Raw genomic sequence first — 14,654 nt, 5'->3', positions numbered from 1 at the left:
GAACTCACAGAGATCTGCCTGCCTCTGCCTCTCGAGTGCTGGGATTAAAGGCATGCACACCATGCCTAGCTGTAAGGAACATTTTTTTTAAAGAAACATTCAATTAACTATATAAAGTATCAAGGATGTGGAAGAATTTGGCAAAAGCAACAGGTTCAAAGAAACCAAATAAAGGGGCAGACTAGAGAAAATTATTTTCATGCGTTAAAGTAGAACTATTTTCAAGCTACATGTGAATTTCTTTGACAAGCCCTTTAGGGTAGAAGGAAAGAGTGCGTGAGACTCAAGCTTGCCTTCATACTCTTCATCTGACCGTCGTGCTTCTCTATTATCCAAAAGCAAAATCAAAAAGGGATTTATCAATTGCTTCTTCCTTTAATGCGTAGCTCCACCCTCACCTCCTTGGTACCCTTTCCTTTCTGGATACTTTCTTGTGCTTTGACATGATGGCAAAATCGGGGTTTATAACCTCCTCTTCCAAGAAGGAGACTCTCCCCTGTCTTCTTTTCCTTGTTATCTCTAGAGGAAAGCATATTATTATTGCTGGGGAAAATAATAAGCTTCGTACACATTTTGTTCACAAATAGATGAGTGAATCCCTCTGGTAATGTTTTGTTAACATCAAGGCATTTTATTCCAGAGCTGTGAACCAGGAATCACAAACATCTCTCATCAACAGAGTTAATTAAGGCTGAATAAATAAAATTTGGAAATTTCTGATAAATTCTTGGCTAGGCTAAGTAGAGGTTATTATATGATAAGCTTCTTTTCTAGGAACTGAGTAAATCTCAATAAATTAAATTACTCATGATTTGTATCCTAGGAAATAGGAGAAAAAACATAGGCATAGTTTTAGACTAAAACCTACAGAATAGCTTCTGTGATATTTTCCCTTTTAAAATAGTGGTATTTTTCTTGAAGATAATAGTTTTGGTTTTATGTGATATCTTATAAATTGTTCAATGAAAAATCTGTATCCATAGGTTATGATCTTTGTGTTACTCATTATGATTGCATTATACATAGTTTAAATCATTATTTTATGTGTATGAGTATTTGCCTGCAGGTAGGTACATGGACCATGTGTGTGTCTGGTGCCCAGGGAGGCCAGAGAGGGTGTTAGATTTCCCAGAGTTGAAGTTCCAGATAGTTATAATCAGCTGTGTGGATGCTAGGAATTGAACTCAGATCCTTTGTAAGAGCAGTAAGCACTCTTAACCACTGAGCCTTCTCTTCAGCCCCTGCATTATATATTTTTAATTCTCCTTTGCTTGTTCTCAAGGCAAGGTTCTCTAAAGCCCAGTCCACCTAGAGCTCATAGGGATCTTCCTATATCAATCTCCCAAGTACTGAGATTACAGGCCTGTGTCATTATGTCTGTCCCTGATGTATTGTGATAAAAAAAAAAAACCACCAGTCTTTTAAAGAATGATTTAGTTTTCCAACAGTCTTGTATCAAACACATAAATATTTGAATGAGTGTTTGAAGTAAGAACCATGCTCCCATCACATAGCCTATGTGAATATACGTTCTTATTTTAAGATGAAAAGTGTCCTGAGTTGAAGAAGGAAATGGAAGCATTGTTATCAGAGGCCATCCATCTCATTAAAACTCTAGAAACTGACCGGGCAGAAGCTGAGCAAGCTTTAAAACAACAAAACTCAAGAAAGAAAAGGATCAGCATGAAAATTGATTCTTGGTCCATCTGGAAACTTCAGGAACTCCCAAGTGCTGTGCAGAAAGGTAATCATGAGGATTTTCCATCCTGGAGTCATTTGGTTAGAGGAGCACAGAGGACCCACAGCTCTGGACACAGCATTCCCTATTTGAGTGACTGTACTTTGCTTACAAACCAAGGCACTTTTGAAAGATGATATTAGTTATGCCAAATGCAGAGATATAAATTGGTGCTGTAGTGAACAAACCTGGACTGTGGGCAGTTCAGTGTGTTGGAAAATCCATTCCTTTCGCACACCCCAGGAATTTGTGACCATTTAACACATTTTGCTCATGTTGACAGTAGAATCCAGTGTATTAGAAATTTAAAGCGGCTGTTCAGTTATATCCTCAGCCACACTCTTAAATGTAGGAAAATTAGAAATTTTGACTGATCTGCTGGGCATAGTGTGGGTTTGCTTATGAGAACTCAAGGAAATCCACTTTGAAAGGAATGCTTAGCAGCAACGGAGACTAACGCATTTTCAAGTCACATAGATAACAAATGTGGAAGAAGAAAATGTGTTTTAGACCATATGCTGGAGCAGCTAGGGTGAAATATTACACAATCTAAAAGTGCTAGGTGTTGTATTTTCCAAACACCCCTATCAAATCATTCCTGTCTACCTGATTCAACTCAAAATTTTTACCCCTTCATGTGGTAAAATTTTGTTATATAGAGTCATAAGCTTTCTAATATTTTTAAATGGATACCAATGCAATCTATCACATAATCTGAAAAATTCTTGGGAGAAATGGGGTCATGTTAGTCATTACTCTGGGACAGTAAACTTCAATGATGTACAAGTGGTGATGAATACACCATAAGCCTTTGTCATGATATCAAATCTTCCAAAACTCTCATCTCTGAAGTGTACATATACATTCTGGGGAGTTACAAGGAAATGTTATCATTTCTATTTACATTCTTTTTTGTATTATTTTTATTTTATATATGTGAGTATATTGCCTGAATGTATGTAAGTGCACCCGTGTCATGCAGTGCTCTTGGAAGTCAGAAGAGGCCGTGGATCCCTTGGAACTGGAGTTCCAGGCAATTGTTAGCTGCCAGGTGGTTACTGGGAATCGAACTGGGTCCTCTGCAAGAGCAGTCAGTGCTCTTAACCTCCGAGCCATCTCTCCAGCCCATAATTCCTATTTACATTCTTAAGTGCTGTTCTTTTTATAAAATTTTCTTTCATAAGAGTTTATAACATGAATGATCTACTAATGCAGTACTGCATACATATCTGATTTGTAAATGTATGCATGAATCTTAGACATGATGAGATAATGGTAGGGTCAGAGTAGGTTCCTTAGGATATTCTATATCCTAGTAGGTTGTAGGGAAAGGAAAACTTCCTCCTTTTCTCCCTTCTTTCTTGTCCTCCCTTTATCTCCTGCTCCTCGTCTTCTTTCCCTCCCTCCCCTCTCATCTGTCTCTTCCCGTCCCTCCTGCCTCCCTTCTTCCTTCTTTCCTTCCACCTCTGTTCATTCTTCCTCCTGTCTTCTCTGCCTCTTCCTCCTCCTCTTCCCCATCCTTCCTTTTAACGTAGCGTCTGACTGTGTCATCCAGATGGGCCTGGAACGTGTCTTCTTCCTTCCTCGGCCACATGCATACTGGATTGACAGACGTGCATAACCACATTTAACTTACGGTTCTGGTTAATGGTAATGAAAATATTAAGAATTAGTTTCTTATAATATGGATTAATGAATAAACATGGCCAATATGTTCATCTAGGCATTACTAGAAAAATTTAACTCAGTAGCCAAAACACTTGTACACAAAATATTCATGTATATACAGCAGAGCACGGGAGCTTTGTACATAATTTAAACTTCCAGAGTCCCAGAGAAAGGAAATAGAGACTGTAGCTGATATCAGGAATCTACTGTAAATCATTCACCAAGATGAGCTGAAGTTGTTATAAATGTGAAAAACTCCAGCCCCAACTCATGAACATGAATTCACAAAAATACTGAATAAAGGTATGAGCAGATCCCATAATTTCCTTTAGAGTATTTAAGATTTTTTATGTTATTTTTATTTTATGTGCATGAGTGTTATGCCTGCATGTGTGTGACTTCACCTGTGTTGCATAATGCCTGTGGCGGTCAGAAGAGGGCGTCATATCCCCTGGAACTGGAGTTACAGATGGCTGTCAACTGCCGTGTGGATTCTGGGAACTGAACTGCCACCCTCTGCATGAGCAGCTAGTGCTCCTAACTGCTGAGCCGTCTTTCCAGCCTCTAAATATTTTATTTATTATTTTTATTTAATGTGTGAGTGTATTGCCTGCATGTATGTAAGTACACCTGTGTCATGCAATATGCTCAAGGTCAGAAGAGGGCATTGGATTCCTCTGGAACTGCAGTTACAGACAGTTGTTAGCCTGTCAATGCTGGGAGCTGAACTGGGGTCCTGTGCAAGAACAATCCATACTCTTAACTGCTGAGCCATCTTTCCAGCCCCATATTTTAGAATATTGCAAAAAAAAAAACCAAATCAAGCTTGCTTTATTTTATCAATGTAAGATTAACATTAGAAAGGTAATATAATAAAGAAATTGTATTTTTGTTTTTATTTTATATGTATGAGTGTATTACCTGTTTGTATGTAAGTGCACCTGTGTGGTGCAATGCCTGAAGGGGTCAGAAGAGGACATCAGATCACCTGGAGCCATTGTTAGCTGCCATGGAATGCTAGGAATCGAACCCAGCTCCTGTGCAAGAGCAGTCAGTGCTCTTTAACCACTAAGCCATCTCCCCAGCCCCCCTATTTCAGAATAATTTTAAAAAGCAAATCAAGCTTGCTTTATTTTACCAATGTAAGATAGGTTAACATTAGAAAGTTAATATAAAGAAGAAATTTTTTAGCTAATTTACCTTCATTTATCCTTGCCTATGTCAAGTAAATAGAGTAACTGAACATAATTTCCACATTTAAAATGTCAAACACTTTAATGCAGAACAGATAAATTTTATTCCTTTGTTCTCATTTACTTTAAGTTGTTACTGTATTTGATTTCTCTCCTGGGCAGCCTTGATGAGCAGGGCTATCACTGTGTATGGGCTGCTTCTCTCGTTATATAGTTTGTTGTGAAATTGTTCTTTTCAGCATAGTCTTTACATAGATATATTTACCATTAATTAGTAATCAATACTATTAGTTAATATAGACGCATTTACATTTAGTCTCATGTATCCCAGGCTGGCGTTGAACCATGTAGCTGAAGATCTTCTGCTGGTGAACTTCCTGCCTCTACCTCCTGAGTGCTGTGATTACAGACATGTGCCACCATGCCTTCTATGAGGCGCTAGACATGGAGACCAGGGCTTCATGAATGCTAGTCAAGCACGCTACCAACAGAACTACATCCTTATCGTAGAAAATGTACTTTATATGTTAATTTCAATGAACCAATTCCATCCTTCTAAAATGTTCCAGTTGATTTTGGTATGTTTTAGTATATAATTGGATCATCTGAAAGTAATAATTACTTTCACCTCTTTTATATTGAAATATGCATCTCTGGTTTTATCACTCTCCATTTATGTCGCTCTGGAAGGCCTGTCCTCTTTCATTCACTTATTTCTTTAACATAATTCCGTATAGTGCTTATGTATAGAATGATCAAGGTATCTACTGACCATAATAAATGGGATTTATACTAAAGCAATTACCAATTTAAAGCATGTTTTGATCCTTTTGGTGATGAAGAAAGTGGTCTTTGAGATTCAGTAATAAAACAGCCCTTATGAAAGTTGGTACACAAGGGCCTGGAGAGAAGGCTCAGTGATTAACATTGCATACTGCTCTTGCAGTGAACCTTGTTTTGGTTCCCAGCACCCAGGTTGGGTGACTCACAATTGCTCATAACTCCAATCCCAGTGAATCGGATACCTCTGGCCTTCACAGGCACCTGCCCAAAGGTAGGTATACATACCCCCCATACACATCATTATAAATAACAAAGACAAATCTTAAAAGAGGATTCATAGATGAGTAATTTAAAACTAAAATATCCTTGTATATCATCAAACTTTTCTCTCTAGATGGTTCACTTAAAATCCAAATGCCTTTTTTTCTCGTTTCCATCCACATCTAGAACACGAAGCCTATTTGAAGGATATTGTAGAACTGCGCTGCCACCTTGAAGAAAGGGCCCAAAAGCTAGAAAAGCTGGAGGGGCAGAAGGCGATGTTGGAAGAGACGAATGCCATGATCCAGAAGGACATCGACTACATGCAACACCATGCACCTCTGCTGGAAGCAAAGCGGAAGCAGGAGCTCGAGGCCCTGGAGGAGTGCTACCATAAAAAAACTGAGGTGAGGGTCTGGAGAGAGTGCTCAGTGGTTAAGAGCACTGGCTGCTCTTGCAGAGGACCGTGTTTGGTTCCCAGCACCCACATGGCAGCCAACAACAGTTAACAGTTCAGAGGATCTGATGCCATCAGACATTTCAGAACAGTACAGCTCAGACTTCATGCACAGCGTGAAGGAAACTTAGGGATGGAAGCCAGGAGAAAAGATGCTGAACAGAAAGATGAAAGGAGATGGGTATTCCAGTCATGGGAATGGAGAGTAAACTGAAGTCTTGTGTCAGAAATTTATTTGGCTTTTTTTTTCCAGTTATTTCTAGCCAAACCTCAACCTAACTGGCATACTTCAGGATGTCCTCAACAGTTTTATTGTCTCGTTTTACTGTCCTTGTTTATTTAAATCAGTGTCCCTTTGGTAGGTTGGTGTGGACAACGGGTATACTGTGGGTACAGAAGGCAATGCTGCTGGGTAGCCTAAACAGTAGGCTTGGTGATGGCAGGAAAGCACGAGACCCTGTTCATACAGACCAGGGAAACAATGGGCTTTGTGTAATCCTTTCAGAGATACTCTTGTTATGTTTGTGTCAGCTTGGTGGGGCCACATTAAAGGTGTTTGTGTTAGACAAAATGAACATATAACTCAGTGGATCCAAAACGAAGCCCATTACCCTCTTCATATGAGTGGGCCTTGCCCAATCTCCTCGAGTTCTTGACAGCATCAATATTGACTTCTGAGCAAAATGAAACTCTGTGAGCAGAGACTTTTCTACCTGAATTTCATGTATCCCATGTCTCAGGCCTGTGTGGACACACTGTAGATTCGGGACCTCTATAACTGCACAAGCCATTTCTTTAACATAAATCCTTCTCCATGGGCCTTTGTGTCTCCTGTTGGTCCATTTCCTTAAAAACCCTAATGTGGCCATCTTTGTGTCATGACTACTCTTCTCTTATTCAGCCTCATTGCTCTGCTCAGTGCATGGTGAATAACTCCATCAGAGCTTGGGCTGGCCCTCCTTTACTGCAGCCTGCCTCGTTCTGGTGATTCCAGGGGTCAAGGTATGTGAGTCTTGCCCTCTTGGTTTCTGTAGTGGGAACCAGGAGCCATAATAAAAGTATTATGTGGCTGCACAGTGCCAGGGAAAGTAATTCCCCATCATGCATTGAGACACTACTAAGCAGGGTTATATATGTCATGTCGCCAAAGTATGAAAACCTGCTACAGTGACAAGGCAGAAGAAAATTGATACTTAGGAAAAGAAAACACATTTCCCATTTATAAAATGAACATAACTGACAAAACTCAAAAATGAGAAACAGAGTTATGAACACTGTAGGAACCAAAGACCTCCTCGGAGAGAAACAGAAGCACAGCAAAGACCGCAGGGAAGGGGCAGAGGAATGTTTCAGAGAGCAGATTCTGGAGTAGGCGTTCATGTGTTTGTGTGTTCAAATCCCTACTGTGAGCATTCAGATCTTGGATAATTGTTACAAACCTTTGTGCATTGGATTTTCATTTTCAAAATGATGTAATAATAGCTCCAGTGCCTTAAGTTTAGTGTTTATGTGAGATAGCAAGGAATGAAAACAGAGCATACCAAAACATGGAATGCCAAGAAAATAGTGAAAAATAATATCCAAGGGGAAATTCCTAGCTGTAGACATTTACACTGAACAAGAGAGATCTAATAATGCCATCACTTCATGCCACATGAAGCCAGAAAAGAGTCTGGAAACTAATCACCTATCAGAGGACAGGGAGTGATGAAGGTGTGTGGGGATGTCAAGGCCCAACCTGAAGCCTACTCATGCCTTCTCTTGAGAAATGGATTAAACTAATACTTCACCAGTTCCTGGGATAGCATGCCCAGCCTCAATAAACCTGTCCTCTTCTTTCAGGGGTTACAGAACTTGGTAACATGACTCAAATCAGCCACTCCACAGGGAGCAGCTGGTATTTAGCTAGCTCTATCCATGGTCACTGCACATGCACAGATGCAAGAGGCATCTTTTAAAATGGAGAAAAATATAGCTGTTCAATGGCTTGGGAGTTTGTTTGGGAGAAGTGAAGGTGCAGTGTTACAAGACAGAGAAGAGGATGCTGAACCTAGCAAATGTGCTGAGGGATGAACTGCACACGCAGACATAGTTCATTTTATGCTACATAGTGTTGGCTTGGAGAAATAACCATAAAAGCATAAATTATAAAAGATGTATGTTCAACATCACATTTACTTAGAAAAATTATATGCTATCTAGAATATAACTTAACTACATGGAAATTTTAAACTATGTAGATATTGCTCCAGGATCCAGGATGAAAGAAAAAAAAAACAATATGAACTTACTGCACTTGATGACAGATTCTAGATTTGGTGATGTTGTAGCTGATTTGCATAAGCCTATGAAGAAAAAAAACACCCAAGTATTATTCTAAAATTCAGAAGGAAGCCAATGTTTAAATAAAGTGAAGTTAGCATTTTCAATGGCAGAATATTATGAAAATTGTGAAAAATTCACTAATAGATATTTTTGCAGACTGGAGAGATGCCCCGTCACTAAAGAGTTCTGACTGCTCTTTACTAAAGATCAGCAGAGCCCCTGGATTCGATTTCCAGCACCCATGTGGTGGCTAACAACTGTCCATAATTCCAGTTCCAGGGAATCTAATGCCTTCTTCTAACTTCTCTGGGCATTGCATGACATAGGTATACTGTAGTAGTTACTTTTCTGTTGCTGTGATAGAAACGCTGACCAAAGCAACTTATAGAAGGGAGAGTTTTTTTGAGCTCATGGTTCCAAAGGGGCACAAGTCCATCATGGCAGGGAGGCATGGAAGCAGAGGTGGCTAGAGGAGTGGAAGCTAAGCTCTACATCTCCAAGCAGGCACAGCAAGCAAGAGAATGACTGGAGATCCAGCAAGGCTTAAGCACTCTCTAAGCTCACCTCTAGTGACATGCTTCTTCCAGGATAGCCACACCTTCTAAGACCTCCCAAAACAGTGCCACCAAGTGGGGACAAAATGTCCAAATACTTGGAGCCTATGAGGGACATTTTCATTCAAACCACCACATTCCACCCCCTAGCCCCCAAAGGCTCATGACCATATAAAATGAAAAATGCATTTAGTCCAACCTTAAAAATCCCCATAGTCATTGCCACTCTCAATACTATTCAGAAGTCCACAGTCCAAAGTTTCTTCTGTGACTCAGGAAAATATCTTAGCTCTAAGCCCCTATAAAATCAAAAAACAAATTGCATACTCCCAACATACAGTGGAACCGAATACACATTCCTATTCCAAAAGGGAGAAGTAGAGGCATAGTGAGGAAATACTGGACCAAAACCCAAAACAAGTCTGGAAACAAGCAGGGCAAATACCAAATCCAGTAGTTCCATGTCCAACTTCTGAGGCTTCACTTCCAAAGGGCTTAGATGGCTCAGCCTCTCCAGCTTTGCTACATGAAACATACATCTCTCTCTTGGGCTGGAACCACTCCCTGTATGCAGGTCTTCTTGGCAGATGTCTCACACCTTTGGCATCATGAATGTCTTCTTGGGGTCTCCATTGCCAACCAGGCTTCATCTTGAGAGCTTCACGGAATGGACTATCAGGACCTTCTTTATGCAGGAGTACCCTTACTGCATGCTTCCTGGCCTTGGCAGCTCTCTGAAACCATGGAGGAAGAACTGATGACCCCTTCACTTTTGCATCTTTCATGAACCAGGTGAACCACACCTACCAAGGTTGACTGCAAGTTTGGGATGGACCCCAGCCTGCTTTATCCATTTTAGAAGCTTTTCTCTTTGGTGGCCCCTGCAGCATTTTCCTTTTACAAGTTACAGGTTTAACTGGGTGTGGTCTTGCCCTGGGGGCACTCTCTCCATTGTTTAAGTGCAAATCTCTAGGCCCCTCCTTAATCACTTTAATTTTATTAAAGGAATCCTCTCCAGCACATGCCCTGACTGCACCATTTGTCTTCCTAGTGCTCTTTTTCATTTCAAACTGTACATTCTGTATTTCTTTCTGCCCCATTTGCTCTTTTTCATTGTAGATCTGTATAATATTCACCATTAATAGCCATGCCACCATTTCTACATTAGGCTGTCTTGACCATTCTTCCACCAGAGAAATTAGTCCATGACTTTTCAACTTAGCCTCAGGCAAGCTTTTTGGTCGAGGGCAGACTCCAGCCAGACTTTTTGCCAAAATATCCCAATTGCAGCTTAAGTTCTTCTTTCCCTCTGGAACTACACTGTTCTCAGAGTTACTTTATTCCAGGTGCCCACTAGAATGGCCTGTTAAGCTCTGATTTCAGCAATCAACTGATTTTCTAGCCCAAATTTCCAAAATCTTCCACATTCTTCCAAAACTCCCATGGTCTGGTTCTTCACAGCCAACAGCCCACTCTCTGGTACCAATTACTGTATTAGTCACTTTTCTATTCCTGTGATAGAAACACTGACCAAAGCAACTTATAGAAGGAAGAGTTTATTTGAGCTTATGGTTCCAAAGGGGCACAAGTTCATCATGGTGGGGAGGCATGATGGCAGAGGTAGCTGGAGGAGGAGCAGAAGTTAATCTCTACATCTTCAAGCAGGCACAGGAAGCAAGCGAGTGAATGGATATCCAGCAAGGGGTGAGAACTCTCTAAGCCCACCCCAGTGTTTCCTCCAGGACAGCCACACCTTCTAAGACATCCCAAAACAGCGCCACTAACTGGGGACAAAATGCCCAAGTACTTGGAGCTTATGGAGGACATTATCATAGCCCTGCCACCACATACACTTACACAACATGCAAGTAATACACATATATATAATAAAAACAATAAAATATGTTTAAAATAAAAATTAAAAAATATACTTTATATATTACATGAAATATTTGCAAAAGAATCCTTCACCACAATAAAATGTCACTCATAACAATCATTATGAAAATGTAGAAATGACTTAAAAATAGGAAATTAAGTATAAAATTTAGTTTATCAACAAGATCAAAGGAAAAGATGATTTATATCAGAAGATTCCTGAGATGCACTTGTTACAATTCAAAAGCTACAGCCAGACATGGCATACACTGATGAAATCCAAACATTGAGTGGTGTGGACAGGAGGGTACACAGTCTGAGACAGCCTAACAAATACAGCAAAACCCGTGTTAGAAAAATTTCAAAAACTGCTAATAACAGATAGACAAATAGATAGAAATTTCTCACATTTGAAAAAAGAGTTATTTTTAAAAATCACCAACATACATATTAACCACTGAAATTCTGAAGACATTAAAAGAACAGTGGGAACAAATTAGGTGCATTAGTTAAAATTGTTTAGAGATTTTTACCAGTGTGATAAGACAATAAAATGGAATGAAATATTTTAAGTGAGGAAATAAAACTATTTTTGGTGCTTTTGAAAAATTGTTTTTATATTAAAAGTAAAATATCAAAGTAAAGACTTCTGTTTCCTAAATAAGTCTGCATTTAATCAACTGAGGACTTCTAAATATATTTTTACCAATATGAGCAAGTTATCTTTCTCCATATTTGCCAGTCAACATATAAATTGAATATTCATATTCCCAACAGTAAAATATTAAAATATTTTTCAATTTAAACACAAATATGTCTACCCTTAGGAAAACAAAGAGACAATGTAGGCAAAATATGTTCTAAGACCAGAAATCCTATAATAAAAAAATCAGTCATTCCAAATTGTTATATTACCATCATCAAGTAAACTTTACATACACAGCATTTAAAAAATAGTCCAAATTGTTATATTACAATCATCAACAGGTAAACTTTACATATACAACATTTAAAAAATATTCTCCAGGAAAAACTAAAATGTTGGAAAGCATTTTGGAGCATTGGTATCATTCTGCTCTGCTGGTGAGAAACCAGGCCTTTGCTTTGTTCCTAGACAGTAATTTGACAACTGCTATTAATGAACTTCCTTACCCAGCACATTCTCTCTTACCAGTAAATTTGAAGAAAATAGTTAAGGTTGAAAAATTCTCCTTGCAGCATGTTGCATTGCTGTTCTGTGTTACAGATCAAGTGGTGTACAATGTCCGTGCAGCTGGCCATGAGAAGATAGTGAGTGCTGTGTGACTTGAAGATGGTCTGATTCAGTAAGAGAAGTGGGCAGGAAAACAAACAGAAAAGAGAAATGAAGGCAGAGATGTTGAGATTATTATGTAATAAAAATAAATAACTAAATAAAATATTTTGGACCATTACCAGAAGATAATGGTTATTTCTCATTAGGAAGCCTAAGTCACTTAATTTTCTCTGTTCATGTGACACCAAATTCTCCCCTCTCAGCTCCCAGGTCCCACTGTCCCAATGGCTGACCAACAGGACCAACACAATATCCCTCTAAGTTACACTTTGGGAAGTAAGAATGTGGTAGTTTGAATGAGAATGTCCCCCATAGGCTCCAAGTATTTGGACATTTTTGTCTCCAGCTGGTGACGTTGTTTTGGGAGGTCTTAGAATGTGTGGCTCTTCTGGTGGAGACTTGTCATGGGGGGCAAGCTTAGAGAGTTCTTAAGCCTTGCAGGATCTCCAGTTGCTCTCTTGCTTCCTGTGCCAGCTTGAAGATGTGAGAGCTTAGCTTCTGTTGCTCTTGCTCCAGCCACCTCCAGTCACCATGCCTCCCTGCCATAACGGACTAATTCTCCTGGAACTATAAGCTCAAATAAACTCTCCTCCTATAAGTTGTTTTGGTCAGTGTTTCTATCACAGCAACAGAAAAGTGACTAATACAAAGGATATTTATTTGGGCTTGCAAATTAAGTTTATACTACTTGAGAGGGGGGTCGCTTACAAAGACATGAACACCCATGGGCTCTTTCCTCTGCATCCCGACTGAGCTTTTGAGATCCACTACCTCCAGTGGGCTGCCAGAATCCCACCAAGATGGTGACCTTCTGTCGTTCCCGGCTACCTCAGCATCTGTCATCAGACTGCCCCCTCATGCAATTGAAGCTGACCAATTGGGTGGGAGGGGTGACTGTCTCTAGTTCTCTCAGAGGACATGCCTATCCAACAGTTCATCTTGGATTTCATATTTCTTTACAGCAAAATGGTATTTGCACAGTATTTGAGCATGTTAACTTGGGTATCAAAGTTATTTTTGCCTGTAGTTCTTATAATTCTCTAGCATTAATGCCAATCAGGATTAAAGAAACAGAACTCTATTATCTAAGCATCACACCTTCCATCTTGGAGGGAAGCTGAGTAAACAACAGGATATCTGGAGTGAGGGTCTAACAGGATGTTCTAAATTTAGGAAGATAAAAGACAGAATGTCTCAAGCTATGTGAACAGAAGTATGTTCTAAATACAGAAAAGTGAACAACAGAATGTGCCAAAGCAGGTCAAAACCAGGATGTTCTAAATTTAGAAAATTAAAGGACAGGATGCTTTGAGGAAAGCAGAAACTTTCTATCCTGAGGGGATCTCATTAAACTCAGGAAGCAAACAACTCAATAGCTTGAAGAAGTCCATGAAACTGATCAGGTTCACAAGTCTCCTCCACAAGCATATATAAGCAAGCCCTAAGGACTGCTAAGAGATACCCTCAGACCAGCTGATCTGCCTGGGAGAGGCTCAGACTGACTGAGGTGTCTGGTCAGGACACTCTCCAACCAGTTGTGCAGCCTGCAGGTTGTGCAGCTTTCCTGAGCTGTCACCCCAGTGGTGGGGTGAGCAGTTGGTGACAGAGCTGTTTTTGAGTCACCTCTGCCCCTTTAAGTAAGCCCTCACCTATACTCTGTAAGTAACCCCAATAAAACTCATTGGTTTATCAAGTATGATTTTGATGCTGTCCTTTGGTCTTTTGTTGCTTCCTTATCTGGAGTGAATAGATGTTTGTTCATGTCTCCCCAGGACTAGTTTAACACAATAGCAGTGTACTGTATACATTTAAAAAACTACTATGGAAGGGAAATGTTTGGAATAATGTTTTACCTAAATTGTAAGTGAATTTAAAGTTGTTTGAATCATTAAGCACACATGTATGGGCCAAATGTTTTTCATTTCCAGGCAGTGGAGTTATTTAAACGAGTTCATGAAGAGCTTGAAGATTCTATAGAGGATTATGAAAATGTCAAAACAAAGCTTAAACAACTGAAAGAAGAAAGTGAAAAAGACCTTTGTGAAGATGAAACAAGCATAGACACTTACAAGTAGGAGCCTTTGATGAGTACTGCATGAAATAAAACTGGAACTGTGGTAACTGTCCCTGCTCAGAAACGTTCAAAGAGAATCTGAACTACCTATATATTGTTAATGAATTCATGCAAATCACCACGTGAACACTTATATGTGCAAATTTACATAAAGTCGAAGACCTTTGTGAAGATGAAACAAGCATAGACACTTACAAGTAGGAGCCTTTGATGAGTACTGCATGAAATAAAACTGGAACTGTGGTAACTGTCCCTGCTCAGAAACGTTCAAAGAGAATCTGAACTACCTATATATTGTTAATGAATTCATGCAAATCACCACGTGAACACTTATATGTGCAAATTTACATAAAGTCGCAAAGACTGAATTTCTTGTTTTTTGTAATTGCTAGTTTCATGGGGATATAT

General features: G+C 39.5%; 1 protein-coding gene across 1 annotated transcript in view; it reads left to right on the top strand.

Annotated features, from left to right (window-relative positions):
- Positions 1-14,654, top strand: part of Ccdc178 (coiled-coil domain containing 178) — a 383,133-nt gene that overhangs the window by 22,641 nt on the left and 345,838 nt on the right. The window contains exons 7-9 of the mRNA XM_008828861.2: positions 1,544-1,744; positions 5,830-6,050; positions 14,101-14,243. Coding sequence (XP_008827083.1) covers positions 1,544-1,744; positions 5,830-6,050; positions 14,101-14,243 — 565 coding nt within the window. The remainder of the gene's footprint in view (positions 1-1,543; positions 1,745-5,829; positions 6,051-14,100; positions 14,244-14,654) is intronic.

This window comes from Nannospalax galili, unplaced genomic scaffold (genome assembly GCF_000622305.1).
Source record: "Nannospalax galili isolate Female #2095 unplaced genomic scaffold, S.galili_v1.0 scaffold252, whole genome shotgun sequence".
In the NCBI taxonomy this organism is placed as follows: Eukaryota; Metazoa; Chordata; class Mammalia; order Rodentia; family Spalacidae; genus Nannospalax; species Nannospalax galili.
The sequence above is the reverse complement of the archived record's forward strand: the minus strand, read 5'-3'. Positions and strand labels throughout refer to the sequence as shown.